The sequence below is a fragment of the Perna viridis genome, chromosome 1, assembly GCF_037379345.1.
Source record: "Perna viridis isolate PV_CMFRI_1.1 ecotype Kerala chromosome 1, ASM3737934v1, whole genome shotgun sequence".
Lineage (NCBI taxonomy): Eukaryota > Metazoa > Mollusca > Bivalvia > Mytilida > Mytilidae > Perna > Perna viridis.
This window is the reverse complement of record NC_142445.1, coordinates 46848537-46866766: the sequence shown is the minus strand read 5'-3', so window position 1 is coordinate 46866766 and position 18230 is coordinate 46848537. Positions and strand designations below refer to the sequence as shown.

At 33.6% G+C, this 18230-nt stretch overlaps 2 protein-coding genes across 3 annotated transcripts; one reads left to right on the top strand and one right to left on the bottom strand.

Annotated features, from left to right (window-relative positions):
- Window positions 1-598: 598 nt before the first annotated feature.
- LOC148629048 (putative amine oxidase [copper-containing]) lies at window positions 599-13021 on the bottom strand. Of its 2 annotated transcripts, none has more exons than XM_088542974.1 (3): window positions 12701-13021; window positions 2854-4940; window positions 599-2269 (listed from the first exon to the last, which is right to left on the bottom strand). In XM_088542974.1, the coding sequence occupies exons 2-3, from the start codon at window positions 4930-4932 to the stop codon at window positions 1946-1948; spliced, it is 2403 nt and encodes an 800-aa protein (XP_088399100.1). In that variant the 5' UTR covers window positions 4933-4940; window positions 12701-13021; the 3' UTR covers window positions 599-1945. The 2 variants fall into 2 exon arrangements, with proteins under 2 accessions (XP_088399100.1, XP_088399110.1); XM_088542984.1 differs by lacking the exon at window positions 12701-13021 and adding an exon at window positions 7691-7959.
- Window positions 13022-14186: 1165 nt separating this feature from the next.
- Window positions 14187-16697, top strand: LOC148629047 (uncharacterized). The gene is made up of 2 exons (XM_088542960.1): window positions 14187-14268; window positions 14412-16697. The coding sequence occupies exon 2, from the start codon at window positions 14425-14427 to the stop codon at window positions 15979-15981; it is 1557 nt and encodes a 518-aa protein (XP_088399086.1). The 5' UTR covers window positions 14187-14268; window positions 14412-14424; the 3' UTR covers window positions 15982-16697.
- The last annotated feature ends 1533 nt before the right edge of the window (window positions 16698-18230 follow it).

Here is an 18230-nt window from a genome sequence, read left to right as displayed (position 1 = left end):
ATGCAAAAATATTTGGTATATTGCTTTTGCTTGATGACTTGTACCTGGTATCCCCTTTACAAGTTCGTCGCCCCTTTTCTTCAGTGTCCTCACTCGTTAACTTAGTTTAATGAAAAATTTTGTAACAAATTCTCAGTTTCTATTAGAGAAATGCTAAGATATTTGGGATAATGCTTTCGCATGATGACTTGTACCGGATTTACACTTTACAAGTTTGTCGCAATCTACTTCCTGTTTACCGTACTGCAACCTAGTATTTTTAGGTGGTGGATAATTTATATTTTGTAACAGATTTCTCAGCTTCTATTGGAGGGAATGATTAAATATTTGATATATTACTTATACCGTGTTTCCCTTTTCCAGATTTGACATATTAAATGGTTGAGTGGGGAAGTCTTAGCACGACGTAGCCTGCAACGTCTTGTTTTATATGATACAGTGGGGATTAAAAATACGCATGTGATTTTTCTTAAGACTGATTCATTTTATTATATATGTGTTTGTTTGTTTGTTTGTTTGTTTTGTTTGTTTGTTTGTTTGTTTTTTTTTTTGGTTTTTTTTTCTTGTTTGTTGTTTAAGGCTTAATAACAATACAAAATGACAAGTATTATGCATTATATTCATTTTACACTGTATATAGTTACCTAAGTAGTTTATTAATATATAAGTTTAATACATTGTGTCGCATAACTTTGACATGATAGATTACCTCTTATACTCCTTACAGTTTGTCATGGACAGGGGACGGTGTTAATTAAACGCTTACATTTGATTGTATTAAGTACCATTCTATGCAAGAATCAGGCAATGGATGGCACATCATAATTCTCACTTTGGCCTTTTTGCCTCAAATATATTCCATACATCAAGAAAACAACTGAAATATAACGAGAATAGGTATGCTGTATATGTCAAAAAGATAATTGCAACAACCCCACCGGGATGGAAATGTCAGCCCAAGTACACCTGGTCTTCAACGAACGACGAGGAAACCCTCATACCGTAGGGCAGGCTGCGTCTGACAATAAAAACATTATTCGCAGGTACAACGAAATAGTTGCCCCTGTTTACTCCAGCAACATAAAAGTAAACTGAAATTGAAACATTGCATACAGAAGCCAGAAATTCCTGACTTTGAACAGGTGCAAAAAATGCGGCGGGAATAGAGTACTTAGGCTTGATCACAACTACCCCTTCATAAATCTGGCCAATGTGGAAAAAATATTACACAATTAAACACAGTCACCTAAAATCAGCTCAAAAAGGTCGGAGTCCCTTGTTAAAACAGAAATAAAGAAACTGATTATACGAAACATGACAACGCAAACGATGAAAGTTGCACATGAAATTTAAGCTAAAATGAAACCTGCATACACCAAACACTTTATTAATTGCCTTCGTATAATGTATCAGTTTAATCATATTATAAACCTGGGTAAACTAAACTAATTCTATAGTCCGCAGGGGTTCGGTTTAGGCAGGTTTTACTGTATAGGTTTATTTAGATTTGTATTATATACATACTGCTTATACCATACACTATAACTAAAAAAGGGTATTTAATAATAATAAAACTACATCTACACTAAATTCTAAAAGGGATATAATAAATCTACAAGTTCTTTCAATAAAACAATCCCGTAAAATTACATTAAATATATATATTTTTACATTTGTCATAACGAAAGCTTTCCTATTATAAATAATTTAACGATTCTAAACACTTACAAAAGTCACAAGCCCTAATTATTCTGTATCATGTTTGTTACACACAAAAATAATGTAATTTAGTCTAAAAACTACCCGTTAAAATTTAGTTTGCAACATCCTACACTACTTTAAAGTGAAATGAAGGATGAAAATGAAGGAGTAGTTTCTGTCGTGAATAAACAGTCCATTGTTTAATAAATAACACGATTATTAAGTGTACAATAATTAGAACCTTTCAGATAATACCCCCTCCGGTAGTATCTATAAATCGCTCAGGGTGCTCAGAAGTTGCCTTGTCAAATTTCCCTAAGGCGTCTTCCGGTAAGCATTGAACCTTCTCCTTAACACCATAGCGGTTTATGTTAACTGATGTTTTCAGCACCAATTTTTCCTTTGGTTCAATTCTAACAGCATTCAATGAAGCAATCGCAGGGTCTTCGCTGAAGTAGTTATAAGGTGTTATGTAGAAACTAAGCTCCATGCCTGGTGTTGGCGTGACTGGTAGATCTTCTGTGTGTGGTATGTGATGTATCCCCATTGTTATCCAGGCTACTAAATCCTATACACAAAGGTAAATTTGGGAGTTACTTTCATAGTATTCAAAGAGGTTAAGGATCAGTTCAAAACATTATTAGAAACATGATATTGGGTAAAACTATTGTAGTCGCTTACCCTACCGATCCGGTGCTGTGTTATTTTGTTTTGGATGTTTGTTTGTAGGCTCTTAAGGGTTGTGATTTTTCCAAACAATAATGATATAAAAACGCCTGCTTGTAATCTTTTATAAGCTTGTTTTTTTTTTGGTGTACGGCTTCTTTTTAAGACAATGAGATAGAACTTCAATATCGGGGTATTACAAGAGTTGCATTATTACTTTGAAATGAAACCTGATGGGAACTTGAATTCCAAATTATGGGAGGACTTTTTTTTTCCGGTAAATTACAAGTGCACTTATTGATGGCGTTGGTGTCGGTTTTGTTTACTTTTAATGATTTTGATGTTTTCGTTTGATTTTTTATCTTTCCATCTCTTTATTATACCGTATTGATATCAGTGAGTTGCCGTTGATCTCACTCTATGGAAAAAGGACCAATGGTACATCTATTATTTATCTAAACAACCGTCCCTCCATTAAATTATTACCTTATCTACAATGTCATCATTACCGATGAAACTCTGGAAATTAACGACTGGTTCTTGCGAATCTAGTCCAGAATAAACGGAGCTACTGGTTGGTTCACTCTCATTATGCTTCGTGATAGCTACTTGATATCGTGCCCAGCTTATACTGACTTCGTTGCCTATGTTTTCTGGTAATATCTGTTTGGCCATACCTTTGTTTAAAATTCTATAACTTTTTGCCTGCGAATAACCGTTTGCAATTCTGTCCTCCTCATTATAAACGAGTAAGTATTTCGGAGTCTCAAAGTTGTACTTGTATGCAGCTGCTTTTTCTGTACGTTTTAAATCCATCGAAAATTTTTGTTGAACCAACCTATCGTTCGGGTCAACCGAAAACTTGTTCGCAATATTCTCAGTTTCAAAGTTGGCCGTAGCAAATCTATTAGATGTACCCTTGATATCGAGATCTGCTTTAAAGTTAAAAAGATGCTGATGAATATTGGCTGCTAAATGATCATGAAGTTTGAAAGAATATTTACTTTCGTCTCCGGTGTAATAATTCGCTAGAATATAACCAGTTGAAACTACTTTAACCTGAATTGCGCCATTTTGATGAAATATAAAATCGATAATATAGTCGTAGTTAACTATAACCGGTATTGTTCTTACTATGAGGACAGTACTTTCCATCCCTTCGTAAAACCGCCCATAGTTATAAGAATACGATTGGTGTCTCCTCAGTGGCATCCCAGTGTTGTATTCAAATACACAGAACGCGTTTTCAAATGAAAAGGCTTCATCCGATTCGACCTGAAAAGTGGTACTTAAAAATGTCGCATCTTGAGGGCAATCTATCCCTGGAACTAACATTTTCGCTTGAATTCCAATGAGACCAATGCTGTCCATGTAGTTTGCTAAGGCTTGCATTGGTTTGGATCCTGCATAAAACACAGAAATTTCTTGTAAACTTAGTTCATATGCTATTCTTTCATTTTTAAATCTAATATCGTACAATTGAGGACCTCTTATTGCTGACATACGGATATCAAACTGCCAGAACATGTATTCAATATGGCGATCATGAATATTGTAACGTTTCCCATCTGGCGAAACTTGCGTTGGATTTCGGAGAGGGGGGTCCAGGGGAGCAGTTCCTCGCTGGTTCATGGAAGAAAATAATTCCGGATTATCTTCAGGAAATTTTACTCTCTGCACTGTACCTTTATTTGCATTATAAAAGTCAAGAACATCTTCCAAAGTTTTGTAAAGTTTATCATCAAACCAAACTTGCTCAATTTTGAAATCAGGAGTATCTTGATTTACAAGTATTGCAAAATTAAGTGGATGGAGGATAAAATAGTCGGCAAACTGTGAGAGCCAGTACCATGTTTTTCTAACTTTTTCACCAGCTAAGACAGGAGCCACTGGAGTAATATACCGTATTATAACACATTTATTACCACAGTTGAGGAGTCTTCCACCATATGTGTCCTCAAACATTTGACCTAGAACTGCATCAGTTTTTGTGGTTAGCATTTCTATAACCCTTCCATGTTCTGGTCCAGTCACTGGTCGAAAGAGGAATGGTATAGAGCGCGGCCTGTATGGTACTGGTTTTAAAGATGTCGGGTTTGGTAATGGTCCTACCAGGTATTCCTCAACATCTGGGATCGCTTTATCTCCACGGAAAATTATAACATGTGCTTCCCTTTGAGGTTGTTTTCCTTCGTTGTCGAGATAATTCAGAACATCGACTTTATTTGGAATATGAAGGTCACTTAAGTATACATAACTGGAGTTTACAACCATATCAGCAGATTTAACCAGATTCAAATCTTTCTGTAAATGCAAAAATTGCATTAAACCTGATATTTCTGCCGTTGTCAGGTCATGAAATACGGAAGGGTTATCAGACTCCCGAAGGTTAATATGACCTACTTTACTATTGTGAGAGTTTCCACACACAGAAATGTTCATAATGTGACTTAGTTTTATCGCTACAACTATCACTGCTGCCAATAAAGCCAAAGTAGTTATTATTAAAACGATAGTCACCAGACGCCATCTTCCAACTGCTCGTCTTGCACTGGGATCTGCCATCAGATTTCCTAAAAATGTAAAAGATCGTGAAATAATATTCTTCATACAAAGAATAAAAAAAATGAAAAAAAAAAACGACAATTACTTATTTCGATGGCTCTGATTTCATTCAAAATTTATATATGACTATTTTAGTCAATTAAGAAAAAAGATCGAATTATACTACAAAGTATTCGCTTGCTGTTAAATGTGTTTATCACAGAAATGATAATTTTTTTACACAGGTTAAATTCCTGAAATGACCGTCAGATGGTTCATTCTTTTTTTTTAATTAGTATGTATTTTATTCCTACTATTAAATGTAATTTGCATTTAACTTTGATTGACTCGGCACATAAGTACTTTGATTAATTCATTATATTCGACATACTAGGTCTCAGTATCGTATTAATTTTCCCATAGACTTCTATAGTGAAGTGCATATTTTTAGGATTTTTAAAAAAATATGTAAATTGATTCAATAAAACTTTCACTTATGTAGCATTTCTAAGGACATGTGAAAAAATAATTTCCCGCAAAGAAAATAGGGTGAGTCCACGAAGATCGGACAGAAAAGTAGTCTCAAACTATAAATAGCCATTTTCCCTACTTTCACTTTCGTTTTGCACTCACCAAACCAACCTTTTCAGTGGAACATTTTTATGATATTATGTTAGATTTTCTTTTAAAAAAGTTCTTCATCTTACAGTGTGATGTTTGCTCTATCTTATAAGTCATTGTTCATATCTTTTGACAAAATATTAGTTTGTAGAGAGGCAAAAAGAAAATGCACTATATTTTTATAGCATCCATGTTTTGACGTACACCTGCTCAGAGATATGCAATACGATACTGGTACCTATTACTAATAATCATTTCAATATAATCATAGAAGTTGTTGTTTTTCTGCTAGAGTATTCCTTTTCATACTGAAAATTCAGAATATCATTGCCCTGCTATAAACATGAGTTTTCTATTAAAATTTTTATATAGGTACCCTATTCCAGGCATGAGACTAATATCTCAATGTTAGCCAGAAATTATTACTTTTGATAAAAAGCTGCTGCATTAGTCAAACTAAGCAAATTTGTGGTTTATTCTGTCATGGTAGATACATGAGCTGTACTATGAGTTCCAAATCATTATTTAATCTCCACTTGTGAGTTCCATATATGGAAATATTAATATCCGAACCTCCTTTTTTGTCTTTAACTCAAGGGAGACTCTTGTTTAAAGTAAAGTATAATGACCGGTACAACCAACTGTTTTAAACTATAGATATGGTCATTTCAATTATAATAAACCCCCAAAAAATTATACCAATATCATAGTTTTAAAAAAATATAGCTTTTCATATGCAGAAAATACAGATTTTCAGCCATTTTGGTACCCCAGGCAGATACAAATGGACCTCAATATGACAGGAAAAGGACTTTTTCTTTAAAACAGATAGCTATGATGCAAGAAAAATAGTTTATTGGTATAAATATTATAATAACAACTGTCTGCTTTAGATACTTTTTGAAAAAAATTAGTTTTTATATAAAAAAACACCTTTATTTTTCTTGCCGCATTAGAATCTGTCCATTGGAACCACTAAAAAAAGTCCACTAAAAAATTGGCTGTTGACTTTTGTGACATTTCTGTGTTTAAATCAACCACACAGTTCTATGGCAACTCATTTTAGCTATTTATTTGAAAGAAAAACAAAAAATAAAAAAAATATTCATTTTTTCATATATAAGAGGCAATGTATGGAAAATGACTATTTTCAAGTCCTAACCACATACTTAAAATGTGTTGTAACTTGAAAACTATCCTTTATGCAGGAGTATTACTTGATTTAGGTTACATGAATATAGATATGCTCATCATAAACAGTCAAGGTAATAATTTTATTGAACTGATATTATACAAATTCATGAAAACAAAATGCATTTCCAAATTTGGTAAAGATTAATCATAAATGCAAAAAACCAGAGCTACCATAAAAAATCAGGTTCAAAAGTTGGCTAATTCATCTTAAAAGTGTTACCTGCATTGGGGTACTACTTTTTCAGCTGGTAAAGACCACTTGCTGAATATCCAACTTTACTTGAAAAACTGGCTTACTAGGTCTCAGTATCGTATTAATTTTCCCATAGACTTCTATAGTGAAGTGCATATTTTTAGGATTTTTAAAAAAATATGTAAATTGATTCAATAAAACTTTCACTTATGTAGCATTTCTAAGGACATGTGAAAAAATAATTTCCCGCAAAGAAAATAGGGTGAGTCCACGAAGATCGGACAGAAAAGTAGTCTCAAACTATAAATAGCCATTTTCCCTACTTTCACTTTCGTTTTGCACTCACCAAACCAACCTTTTCAGTGGAACATTTTTATGATATTATGTTAGATTTTCTTTTAAAAAAGTTCTTCATCTTACAGTGTGATGTTTGCTCTATCTTATAAGTCATTGTTCATATCTTTTGACAAAATATTAGTTTGTAGAGAGGCAAAAAGAAAATGCACTATATTTTTATAGCATCCATGTTTTGACGTACACCTGCTCAGAGATATGCAATACGATACTGGTACCTTATGTAGACGGTCGGTAACTGACCTCATTATATCCCCGGCCCATCATATCTGCCAGCGATCTACTTTCAAATTAGACAAAGACGCTTGAGTGGGTACTTGGAACAAATGAAATAATTGAATTAAAGTATTCTAAGCATAATTAAATTTCAAAATTATTTTGTCCATACCTTTTGTTTTGTACACATATAAAACTAACCTGAGACTGGGACAGTACGTCGTGTCAGATAATGTAGTTAATCATCATATTTCGAGTTACTCGCTTATAATCTAATCGGTTAGTCAAACAAACAACGTCAGTTCGAATGTCATTTTTATCAAGTAAAGTTTCTTTTTAAATTCCCTCGTGCTAGTGTACCAATGAGTTCTATACTGAGCTTTATATATGATGATTTTATGTACAAGTTGGCCATAGTCATAACAATATTTAATTTATGTGTATGAACACACAGTTTCTATACCGGTATTTATCATTATCATCTGATTTTATAGCTCAGTTTGTTGTCGGTTACACGTTTTTATATAATTATTCAAAGTGCTGAAGTACTGAGTAAATATGCTTCCAATAGTGAAAGTTAAGATTAATCCTTTTTAAAACTAAATGGAGCCTCAAAAATATGTTTTGATAACTGCAACGCTGATTTCATGAGAAATATTTTACATTTGTTTTTCCTGTCACGTGCAGTCTAAAACATAAGAAGGAGAAACGTAAACATAATATTTCAGATACTTTTATTGACTTAATAAAATCAAAATTATGATTATCGTTTAAATTGGCTTTTCTCACATTGTAATTTTGCGTTGAAAGTTTTGATTGGCTAGAACTTTCCGCATTTGACTGTGCGTGTTCTATCCACGTTTTAATCAAAACAACTGGGACCTGAATAGCTTGTTCAGTGTATCAAATAATTTTCATTCGATAATCCAAGATTGTTCCCGACTTACAAAATGTTTCAACCCAAGTTTTAAAACACGTTTATCTAACAAGGAAAAAACTTTCAATATCACCTAAAACCTAAAACAAAAGAAGAAAATTGTTACATAATGCCATATGATATCAAAAGCAGCTTTTTATTTCTAGTTGAATCACACGCGGATGTTGATCTCAGTGAGAATAGCGTCCACGTTTCATGAATCTTTTGAAAAATTATGTTATTTCTGGTCCAATTTTTCTCTGGGTTTTATTGATTAGTGATTGATAAGTTAGAATAAAACTGATAAAAATCAACCGAATGTCTGGAAAATTGGACAATTTTCTTATTCTTTCGCGGGAGTAGCAAAACTATATTTTTATGACGGCATTTATTCATTTATTCATTTTTTTTTTCTATTTAATTGATTTTTTTCTTCGCCTTGAATTGTTTATGAATAAAAGATGAATGATGTTTGAAACATAATAAAACTTCCCCACTTTGAATGTGACTTGAAATATAATTATATAACGAGACACAGTTAAGTGTAGTTGGAAAAATGTCATTAAATTTGACATTAAACGCTCAAGTTTCATATTAATTCTTAATATAAAAATGACACACTTTGATACTTTACACATTTGAACTTTGTACTTTTATAGGCATATTTGTGTATATAAAAAGCAAGTCTAAATATACGGTCAAGTGTTAAGATGGATCACACTGAAGTACACAAATCATATTGATAAACCAAGATTATGGGAGGGTCCTCAGTGGTAGGATCTAGCGACAATTACTAGGACATTGTCAATATAGAAAAATATGGGTGGATTCCACAATGGTAGGATCTTGCGACAATTACTGTGGCAAAAAAGCCATATGGGATGGTCGCCAGTAGTTGGGTCAAACGATATACTGGGTAATAAAGCAAATTATGGGATGGTCCCCCAGTGGTAGGATATAACGAAAGACCTTGGCAATAAAGCAAGATTATGGAAGGGTCCTCCAGTGATAAGGTCTAGCGATAAATAATGGCCTATAAAGTAATATGGGATGGTCCTAATTGGTAGTGTCTTACGACACGATATACCTTGGCAATATAGCAAGATTGTGTGAGGGTGCCTTAGTGGTAGGGTCCAGCGATAATATGCTGGGGCTATAAAGCAATATGGGAGGGTTGCCCAGTGGTAGGGTCTAACGACATACAAGGGTAATAAGGCAAAATTATAGGATGGCCCAAGTAGTAGGGTCTAACGATTTACTAGGACAATAAAGCAAGATTATGGGATGGTCCCCAGTGGTAGGTTATAACGACATATTAAGGCAATAAAACAAGATTATGGGATGGTCACCAATGGAAGGGTATTACGACAGACATTTGCAATGAAAAAAAGATTATGGGATGGTCCTTCAGTGGTAGGGTATTACGACAGACCTTATCAATAAGCAAGATTATGGGAGGGTCTCCCAGTGGTAGGGTCTATCGATAGACCTTGATAATAAAACAAGATTAAGGAATGGTCGCCCAGTGGAAGGGTATAACGACAGACCTTGGCAATAAAGCAAGGCTATGGGAGGGTCCTCCAGTGATAGGATCTAGCGATATATAATGGGGATACAAAGCAATATGGGATGGTCTCTAGTGGTGAGGTCTAACGACCGACCTGAGCATTAAAGCAAGATTATAGGAGGGTCCCCCAGTGGTAGGATCTAGCGACAATTACTAGAGAAAAAAAAAGAAATATCATAGGAAGGTCCCCCAGTGGTAGGGTCTAGCGATTATTACCGGGGCCATAAAGCAATATAGTAAGGACCCCTGCGGTAGGGTTTAACGACATACTAAACTAATGAAACAAATTTATAGGATGGTCCCTACTGGTAGGGTCGAACGACAGACTTGGCAATTAAACAAGATTTTTGAAGGGTCCCCCATTGGTAGGGTCTAACGATATACTTGGGCAACAAAGCAAGAATAATTGGATTTATTTACATCACATTTATGACAACAATCTGCATATAGAAAGCAGTATTACATTTATTGTAACAGTTGTTTTAATATATCGACATGAATCTGCCGTTTGTATTGATATAGCCACAGAACTTTCAAAAAGCTGAAGTAAATATTGATAGATAATTTAACTATTACTCAAGTATTTGTTTATTTACTTTTCTGTACAACGTATTACATCAGAGCAATACTTGCTTCGTACTTTTATGACCGTATATATTGACTAGCTAGACAAAGCTATATCTCAGCATTCCGGGCTTTCTCTCCAGACCTACTTTATAGGGTTTCCTCTCCAGCAGTTCTTTTCACAAAAAATCGTAAGAGTAAAATTAGTCGTAAGTTATGATGTCATAATAGAGTTAAGTATTGTGACGTCACAACTTACGACTAATTTTACTCTTACGATTTTTTGTGAAAAGGGCTACAGTCCTACTTCACATGGGCTTTCTCTCCAGACCTACTTTATAAGGTTTCCTCTCCAGTCATACTTCACAAGGCTTTCTCTCTGGACCTACTTTATTGGGTTTCCTCTCCAGTCCTACTTCACAAGGGTTTTCTCTCCTACTTCTCTGCTACTACACACGAATTTTCTTTCCTGCCCAAACAGGTCTCCCAATTATACACATCGATATTTTTTTTTAAAAGAAATTTTGAAGGTCTATTTACATAGTTTTTGAATCGTCGATGTTTCTTGTTTTTTGTTTTGTTTTTTGTTTTGTTTTGTTTTTCTTCATTCCTCCATTGTTCGTGTTATTCTAAGGATATCAACAACTTCTAGAGAGCGCAGATTTAATTTTTATTCGTTTTGACACTTAATAATTTTAAACTGAAGGAATGTTTCTTTATATTGGTATTTTGTCAGTCCTAAATGTCAGTCAACATAATGAAAATTACATACATGCAGGTTGCATACCCATACCTGAATAGATTAACTCTATGCTCGAGCGATAATGTTTATAAGTATGTAAATAGCATACTTTTTTGACAACATTGACGACATATTCATATGCATATATCCAACGTCTCTTTTGAAAGTATCCCGTGTTGAAATTCTACAAGAACGACTATAATTATGTGTAGTCAATAAGATGTCCTATAACCGGGCTGCTGTTCCGAATGACATTTTGTGTTTAGTACATGTTATATGCAAATGTTTTCAAATTATTATTATTTTTTCATTAACCTTTTAAAAAATTAAAGATATTAGCATATTTCCCAAGTATTCATTTTTTTTTCAATTTTTCATCGATATCCATATAAAAAACATTGTTGTCACTACATGTAAATCTTGAGCTTTGTACACAAATTGTTAAAATGTTTTAGTTTTTAATTTTCTGATTTTTTTTTTTACAGTTGAGAATTTTTATAGAAGCATCTCCACAACAAATACAATGTATGTGAAGTCTCAATTGATGAAGTAGTTCAACAAAATACTAAAAATGACGCAAATAGAAACTTAAGGGGCGGTGAATCTGTATGTTTATTATGGTGCGGGGGATTTGGCAGTTGATGTAGGGGTGCAAAGGATTATTGGTTGAAGACTAAAAACAAAGAAGTAAGCAGGGTGCAAACAAAACTTAATTCAAATTAAAAGGCAAATTAGATAAGAATTGCCTTCAAAATTTTTGCCGTGCTCTGCTCGACCAATTTTGCTCCTCTATTTTCATAACTTTCATCCTCCCCTTCTTACTGCATGTAAAACATAGTAATTTACTTGGAAATTTATCGTATTCCTCTTTGTTTCTTCGTTTCCTTTGAAAAAAAAACTAAACGCCCACTCTACGCCTGCGTTAAAAGGTCAAATAATCACTTCAGAATCACGCCGTTTCCGACAGAATTGGTTTAAATCCTGCATGTTTCAGGTCCTTACATACATGTATACAGGATTGCTCACACAAGCAGTTAAAAACCTATATGTAGGCATAAATTAACCTTCATCGAACTACTTCTGAAAAGAATATAGTCAGATTACATATCAAGATAAGTTACTGAGCTATGTTTATTTTATTTCCCAAACTTCTGTACTCAAGAATACTTTGAAAACAAATATGCATCCATAGGTAAGGGAGAATTAAAGCTTTTCCATAAATAAGGGGTGAACTCGAATTGTGTTTCAAATTTTATCGAAGTTCCAACTTATTCTTTATAGAGAGGGCTGGTGACACGTTAAAGAATCTGTTTGTAGTTTATTTAAATATCAACCCTTTTCGCATCGCAAATACTAAATTTTAGCGTAGAAACTCACAAACGTTTTTAAAAGGATACTCAAATCATATAACAAGATACATACCTTAAAAAAGTTCCACTAATCCTTTAATTGTCTGGGGAAACAACAGTATCATTCAAAACAACTTCCAACCTTGATATTTAATCATGTTAAGTAAGTAACCGATTCTACTCTTTATTTCAAGATTTTAATAAGTATATTATGTAGTTTGAGGTCACCGAAAAGGCTGTATCGCATCATAAAACATCCACATTCGTCCATTCGACACAAACACTTGACTAAGTGTGATCACTCTGTCTTTATAATACGAACAAGTTGTAAACGCATAAAAAATACGATATTCACTACAGATAATGAATGTAAAATATATTATTCCAACCGGAAGATGTGCTCATTTTTTTCTTTTGTAATTTAATAGGCTTATTTCAAACACCTTTATACATGTTTATTATACACTTATCTCATGTGATAACTACTTTAGATTTTACATGTCGCTGCCGTATCTGCAATATATACATATACAACGTCTCAGAATGTGACGACTCTATTCGCTACACTGCTCCATCGGATCAAATTGATACAGGGAAGATAACGTAAACTTATAGAAGGGTCTGAAAATTCCCAACGATATTAGAACTGTCAAATTTGCGAATATATATTCTTTTTTCTTTCTTGTGGTACTTTTTGCTGTTCCACATTAGTATATCAAGATAAGGAAATCACCGTAAAAACAGAGAGGGGGTAAAAAATTAAAGGTTTAAACAGAGAGGGGTAAAAAATTAAAGGTTTAAACAGAGAGGGGATAAAAAAATCTCGGTTTAAACAGAAAGGGGGTAAAAAATTAAAGTTTGAAAAGTTTAAATAGGAATAGATTTGTCATTATTTATTTTTAATTTGGTTGTAAAACCCTTGGGGACTGGACCTCACCTTATTTTGTTGGTTTTGTTAAAAAAAATAGTCAAAACTGAGCTTGGAACCCCCTTTTTAAATTTCTAGATCCGCCGTGACGTTGCTCAAATTGGTGTATGATATACCAATAATTCATAACAATATAAACAGTTTTCCCGCGTACGTTGCATTGTTATGGATCTCTTTTAACGTGTTACTTATCAAACTATTCGACTTGTATGGTGACAGCTGTATGCAAGACGATTTAGCGCTTTAGAAGGACATTGGGAGCAAAAAGCAGGAAATAAGGATATTTTATATCTGAAATTATTTGGGGGGGGGTAAAATTACATGTTTCTCTTCTTTAGCCTGACTACATATATCACTGCCTTGTCCCGACTACACATATCACTGTATTGTCCCTACAACATGTCCTGGCAGCAATGTACTGGCGATATCGACGAAAATTGATGCCAAACAAATGATCGGGCTTACTGACATGAACGATTTCAATGTCATGAATGTAACGTTAGAAAAAAAGGCACCTATTTCTATTACGATTTTCGTCAAGGGCTCGTGAACTTGAAAACAAACATTTTACGCTCACTAACCGTGTAGGTTAAATACGTGTTTGTCATTGTTCAAAAATAAAAACAATAAATGAAACACCAAGTTAACAGATAAACTAATGTAAACTTTTTTATTTATAGATTTCATTGCTTTGCAAACATAGCAAGTGGGAGGTAAGACATGTGCTGTATAACGGTTTAGATTTACGTTGTGTATATATAAATATATATATATATATACGGTTCCATTGTTTACATATTTCATCCGGTCTTTCTGAAGTTACCTTTATTTCATTTTTTCCTACTTTTATTCGCAGGTCTTTCTCAAAGATGGATATACGAATAAAACCAGATATAAGAATATCAGAAAACTGTGACAAGCATGAAACAGACAGGAAAATTGTTGCTTGGTGTCCTCAGCACGATGTCGGAATTTGTGAAGATTGTAAAGAGAATGATCACTCAACGTGTGATGCTGTTGAAACATTAGAAGAAGACAAAAAATCAGACCTATCAAATGAATTCAAATCAATCAAAATCAAATTCAGAAATATTAAAAAGGTTTATAAACGTATTTCCAAAGAGAGGGAAGGGAACATCGAGAGCGTTAAAATACAGAAAGTACAAATCCGAGACCAAATACGGATTCTGAGAGAAAAACTAAATAGTCACCTGGTAGAACTTGAAAACAAATTGATTTCGGAGTTAGACGAAGCATGTGAGAAACAAGCAGCTGTTCTGTCTGGAGAAATAGTCGAGTATAAATATCGTTCAGCTTTGATTGACTCTTTCGAGGAAGAATCAGCTAAGGCTAGGGAGTACGGCACTAACTTACAGGTACTCTTATCGGCGAAACAAGGCTTAGCTATGGGTAATCAAGAAGAAAAAGACCTCGGAAAACTGAATGATACAATTAAGAATTATTCTGTTGAGTTCAATCTAGCTAGCACTATTCAAGATGTCCTGAACATAAAATCTCTTGGTTCAATTTCCTCTGTTCAAGCTAAAGCGTTTATAGATTTGGACATACTAAAACAAAATACGTTTTTACCAACAATAAAACGCTCGAAATCAAAAACAGTTCTAGATTTGAAAAAAGATGAACTCAGATGGGACAGAACGCGGGTGAAAAGGAATATGGAGTTCAATATGAACACGTCACTAGACAAGTTTCTACCCGAGGTTGCCGGTGCTGCTTTCATGCCCGATGACACCATTCTTGTTGCCGATTCTGCCCATCAACGACTTCTGCAGATAAAAGATAAGGGCGTGGTGAACCAGGAGTTGCCTTTATCGTTTGTGCCAGCAGACGTTGCAGTGTTAGGAGATTCAAAAGTTTATGTTTCGCAGTCTCAGGATAGACGGGTACGTGTTCTTGATTTGTCATCCTTGAAAGAAGTTGACGAGCTAATTTTACCTAGCAACGCGTCCGGAATGGGTACGTTTGAAGATAAGTTATTGGCTGTGGTATGTGAGAAAACTGGCTTATATCTTGTTGGAGAAAATGATTCTATAAACATCATATCTTTACGTAATAATGAGGAGGGGCCAATCGATTTGAACGCCGATACTATTGCCTATGCGGAAACCAAAAAGTGCCTGTTACATTCATTTAGATATGATGGTAAAAAGAAATTTACAGTGAAGGTTGAAGGGTTTGGTTATGTTCATGGAATTGCCGTATTGAAAGATAGCAGCATTCTGGTAGCTAAACTTAGCCCAGGTCGTCATTGCATCATCCATGTATCACAGGATGGTAAAGACAAAATGCTCCGACTAGAACTTAACGAAATAACGTCTCCAAGAGCTTTTGCTGTTGATAGAAAAAAGCGTAAAATTCTCCTTGTTCATGGAGTAAGAAAAATTTCAATTTTTAACGAGCTGTAGTCTGAAGTGCAATGACTATTATACCGATCCAAAATAGTAAAATGTTAATTTAACATAAAATCAAGAAAAAATCAAATTACCATTTTTAACATCTAAAATGAACGTATCATTTGTCAAATAATCTCTTTAAAAATACTAATGGATGGCATTAACTCTTTTGGTACATCAATTACATTACATTCATTAAAATCCGTGTGACCAAGTGAAATTTATGTTGCTAGGGCATTTCAATAAGTATTCAGTGACTGTGGTTCATATTAATTATAACATGGATAGCAGACAGGTCCACAAAATTTGAAATCAGCACATATTAAGTTAAATAAATGATTCAATTAGATATATACATTATACTATAAAATCAACGAGAAAACACAAACTAGGTCATTAGTAATGACATATGTTCAATTGCATGAAACATAATGAATTGATTATACTCAATATCTCCCTAATGTGTATGCATTTAAACACGATGAATATGGTAAATCATAGTTCCCACACAATTTTTATACAAGACATTTGGTAAAAATCTGTATGCAAGAAATAGTACAAACATTTTCGATTTATCAGAAAATATGAAAAAATACAAAAACCAAAAAAAAAAATAAAACATTAACACCTTATTTGCTTGCACTTGCCGTTCTGTTATACCACATTAACTAGCCTCTTAGTTATGTTGATAACATATAAGATTTAAATAAATTTTCTAAGTTTTCAAAGTCATAAGTCACGAATGCAACATGGTGGTCAAAAATAGATATAAAAAAAACAGCCAATTAACACAATTGGCAAAAACAAATTCAATGATAATGCGAAATAGGCAAATTTTTTCATCAATTATTCTAAATAGTTTTCTAATGATGCCATTGTTATTGCTAAAGTAGCAGGTTTTAGAAGAAGGCGTCGAATTTCAACCTTGTCTTAAAGTTGGTTATATACAGTTTACGATTTTCAACTCAAAACTTTTATTTTTTTTATTCCTTTTACAAGTGTGGACACAGACTGGTATTGCCTGAGGGGCAAGTATGGACGCAGTCTGGTATTGCCCAAAGAGCAAATTTGAACAGTAACCAATTGAACCAAGATTCTAGCGAAACCAGTGGAATGCAATCAAGGGACAAAGACCAAAAACTGGGAGCATGGCCCAGATGCACCGGTAGGGTGAATGAGTTTGCATTGTCCAGAAAACTCCTCTATTTACTGGAATCAATAATTGAATTATGCACATGTTTATACATATGTATTAACATATGATACTAAATATCTACTGATATCAATAAATGGGGAACAAATTCCACAATGATTTGCCACAACCGTAAGACATGTCATATACATATTCTTCCTTGAAGATGTACATGGATGTGTTGAACTTGCTATGTCATGTTCATACGGATTGGGCATTTCACTTTACGTAGGTTAGCTTGGTAAAATTCTGGGCTCCCATTTTTTTTATATTTATTTATTTTTTTATTTATTTTTTTTGTTTTGTTTTGTTTTGTTTTGTTTTGTTTTGTTTTTTTTTTTTGTTTTTGTTTTTGTTTTTGTTTTTTTAGATTAAGAGAAACCAATATCGTGGTATATGTCAGTTACATGGATGCCCCTAATTTAAAAATGAAACAAAAATACAATACTGGTATATAAAGGACTTTAAGGCTAAGTCCATCGGTACTGAAAATTAACACTTCAAAATTAATATTTCAACTAAATCTTACATGAAACAATTTTATCTGATTCTAAATAGTTACATGCATTTGTAGCATGAAAAATGTTTCTTTTGACAAAAGCTGTACAATTGTTTTGCAGCTGTATACAATATAACAAATAGACCATCCCTTTAGGCCTAAAAATGTTTCCTTTCACACTACTGACCCTCCGTCAGAATCCCTACTCATAAGTTTTTATTTAAAATTTTGAAAAAAAAAATAATGTAAAATTTCTGCCGATTGTCTTTCAGAAAAAAAGAAGAATATTGAAAACACAAATGCCATGAGTGTGCTCGTGGTCGTGGTTATTCCCTTTTCGGAATTCGATATTTTTTTGTTTTTACCACCTCCGTCAAAACAAAAATACTCATGCCGAATCCCAAAAGGAGTTAGGCTGTGGACTGAGTCTGTTACATGTTTAGTGTTTGCGCATTTGGTTTTCATTGTATCTTTATGCTTATTTCATTTAAAAAATAACAAATGAAAACAAAAAAATTCTTCCTACCGACCCAACAGAATTTTAGAATAGTGCTCGGAAACATGACATTA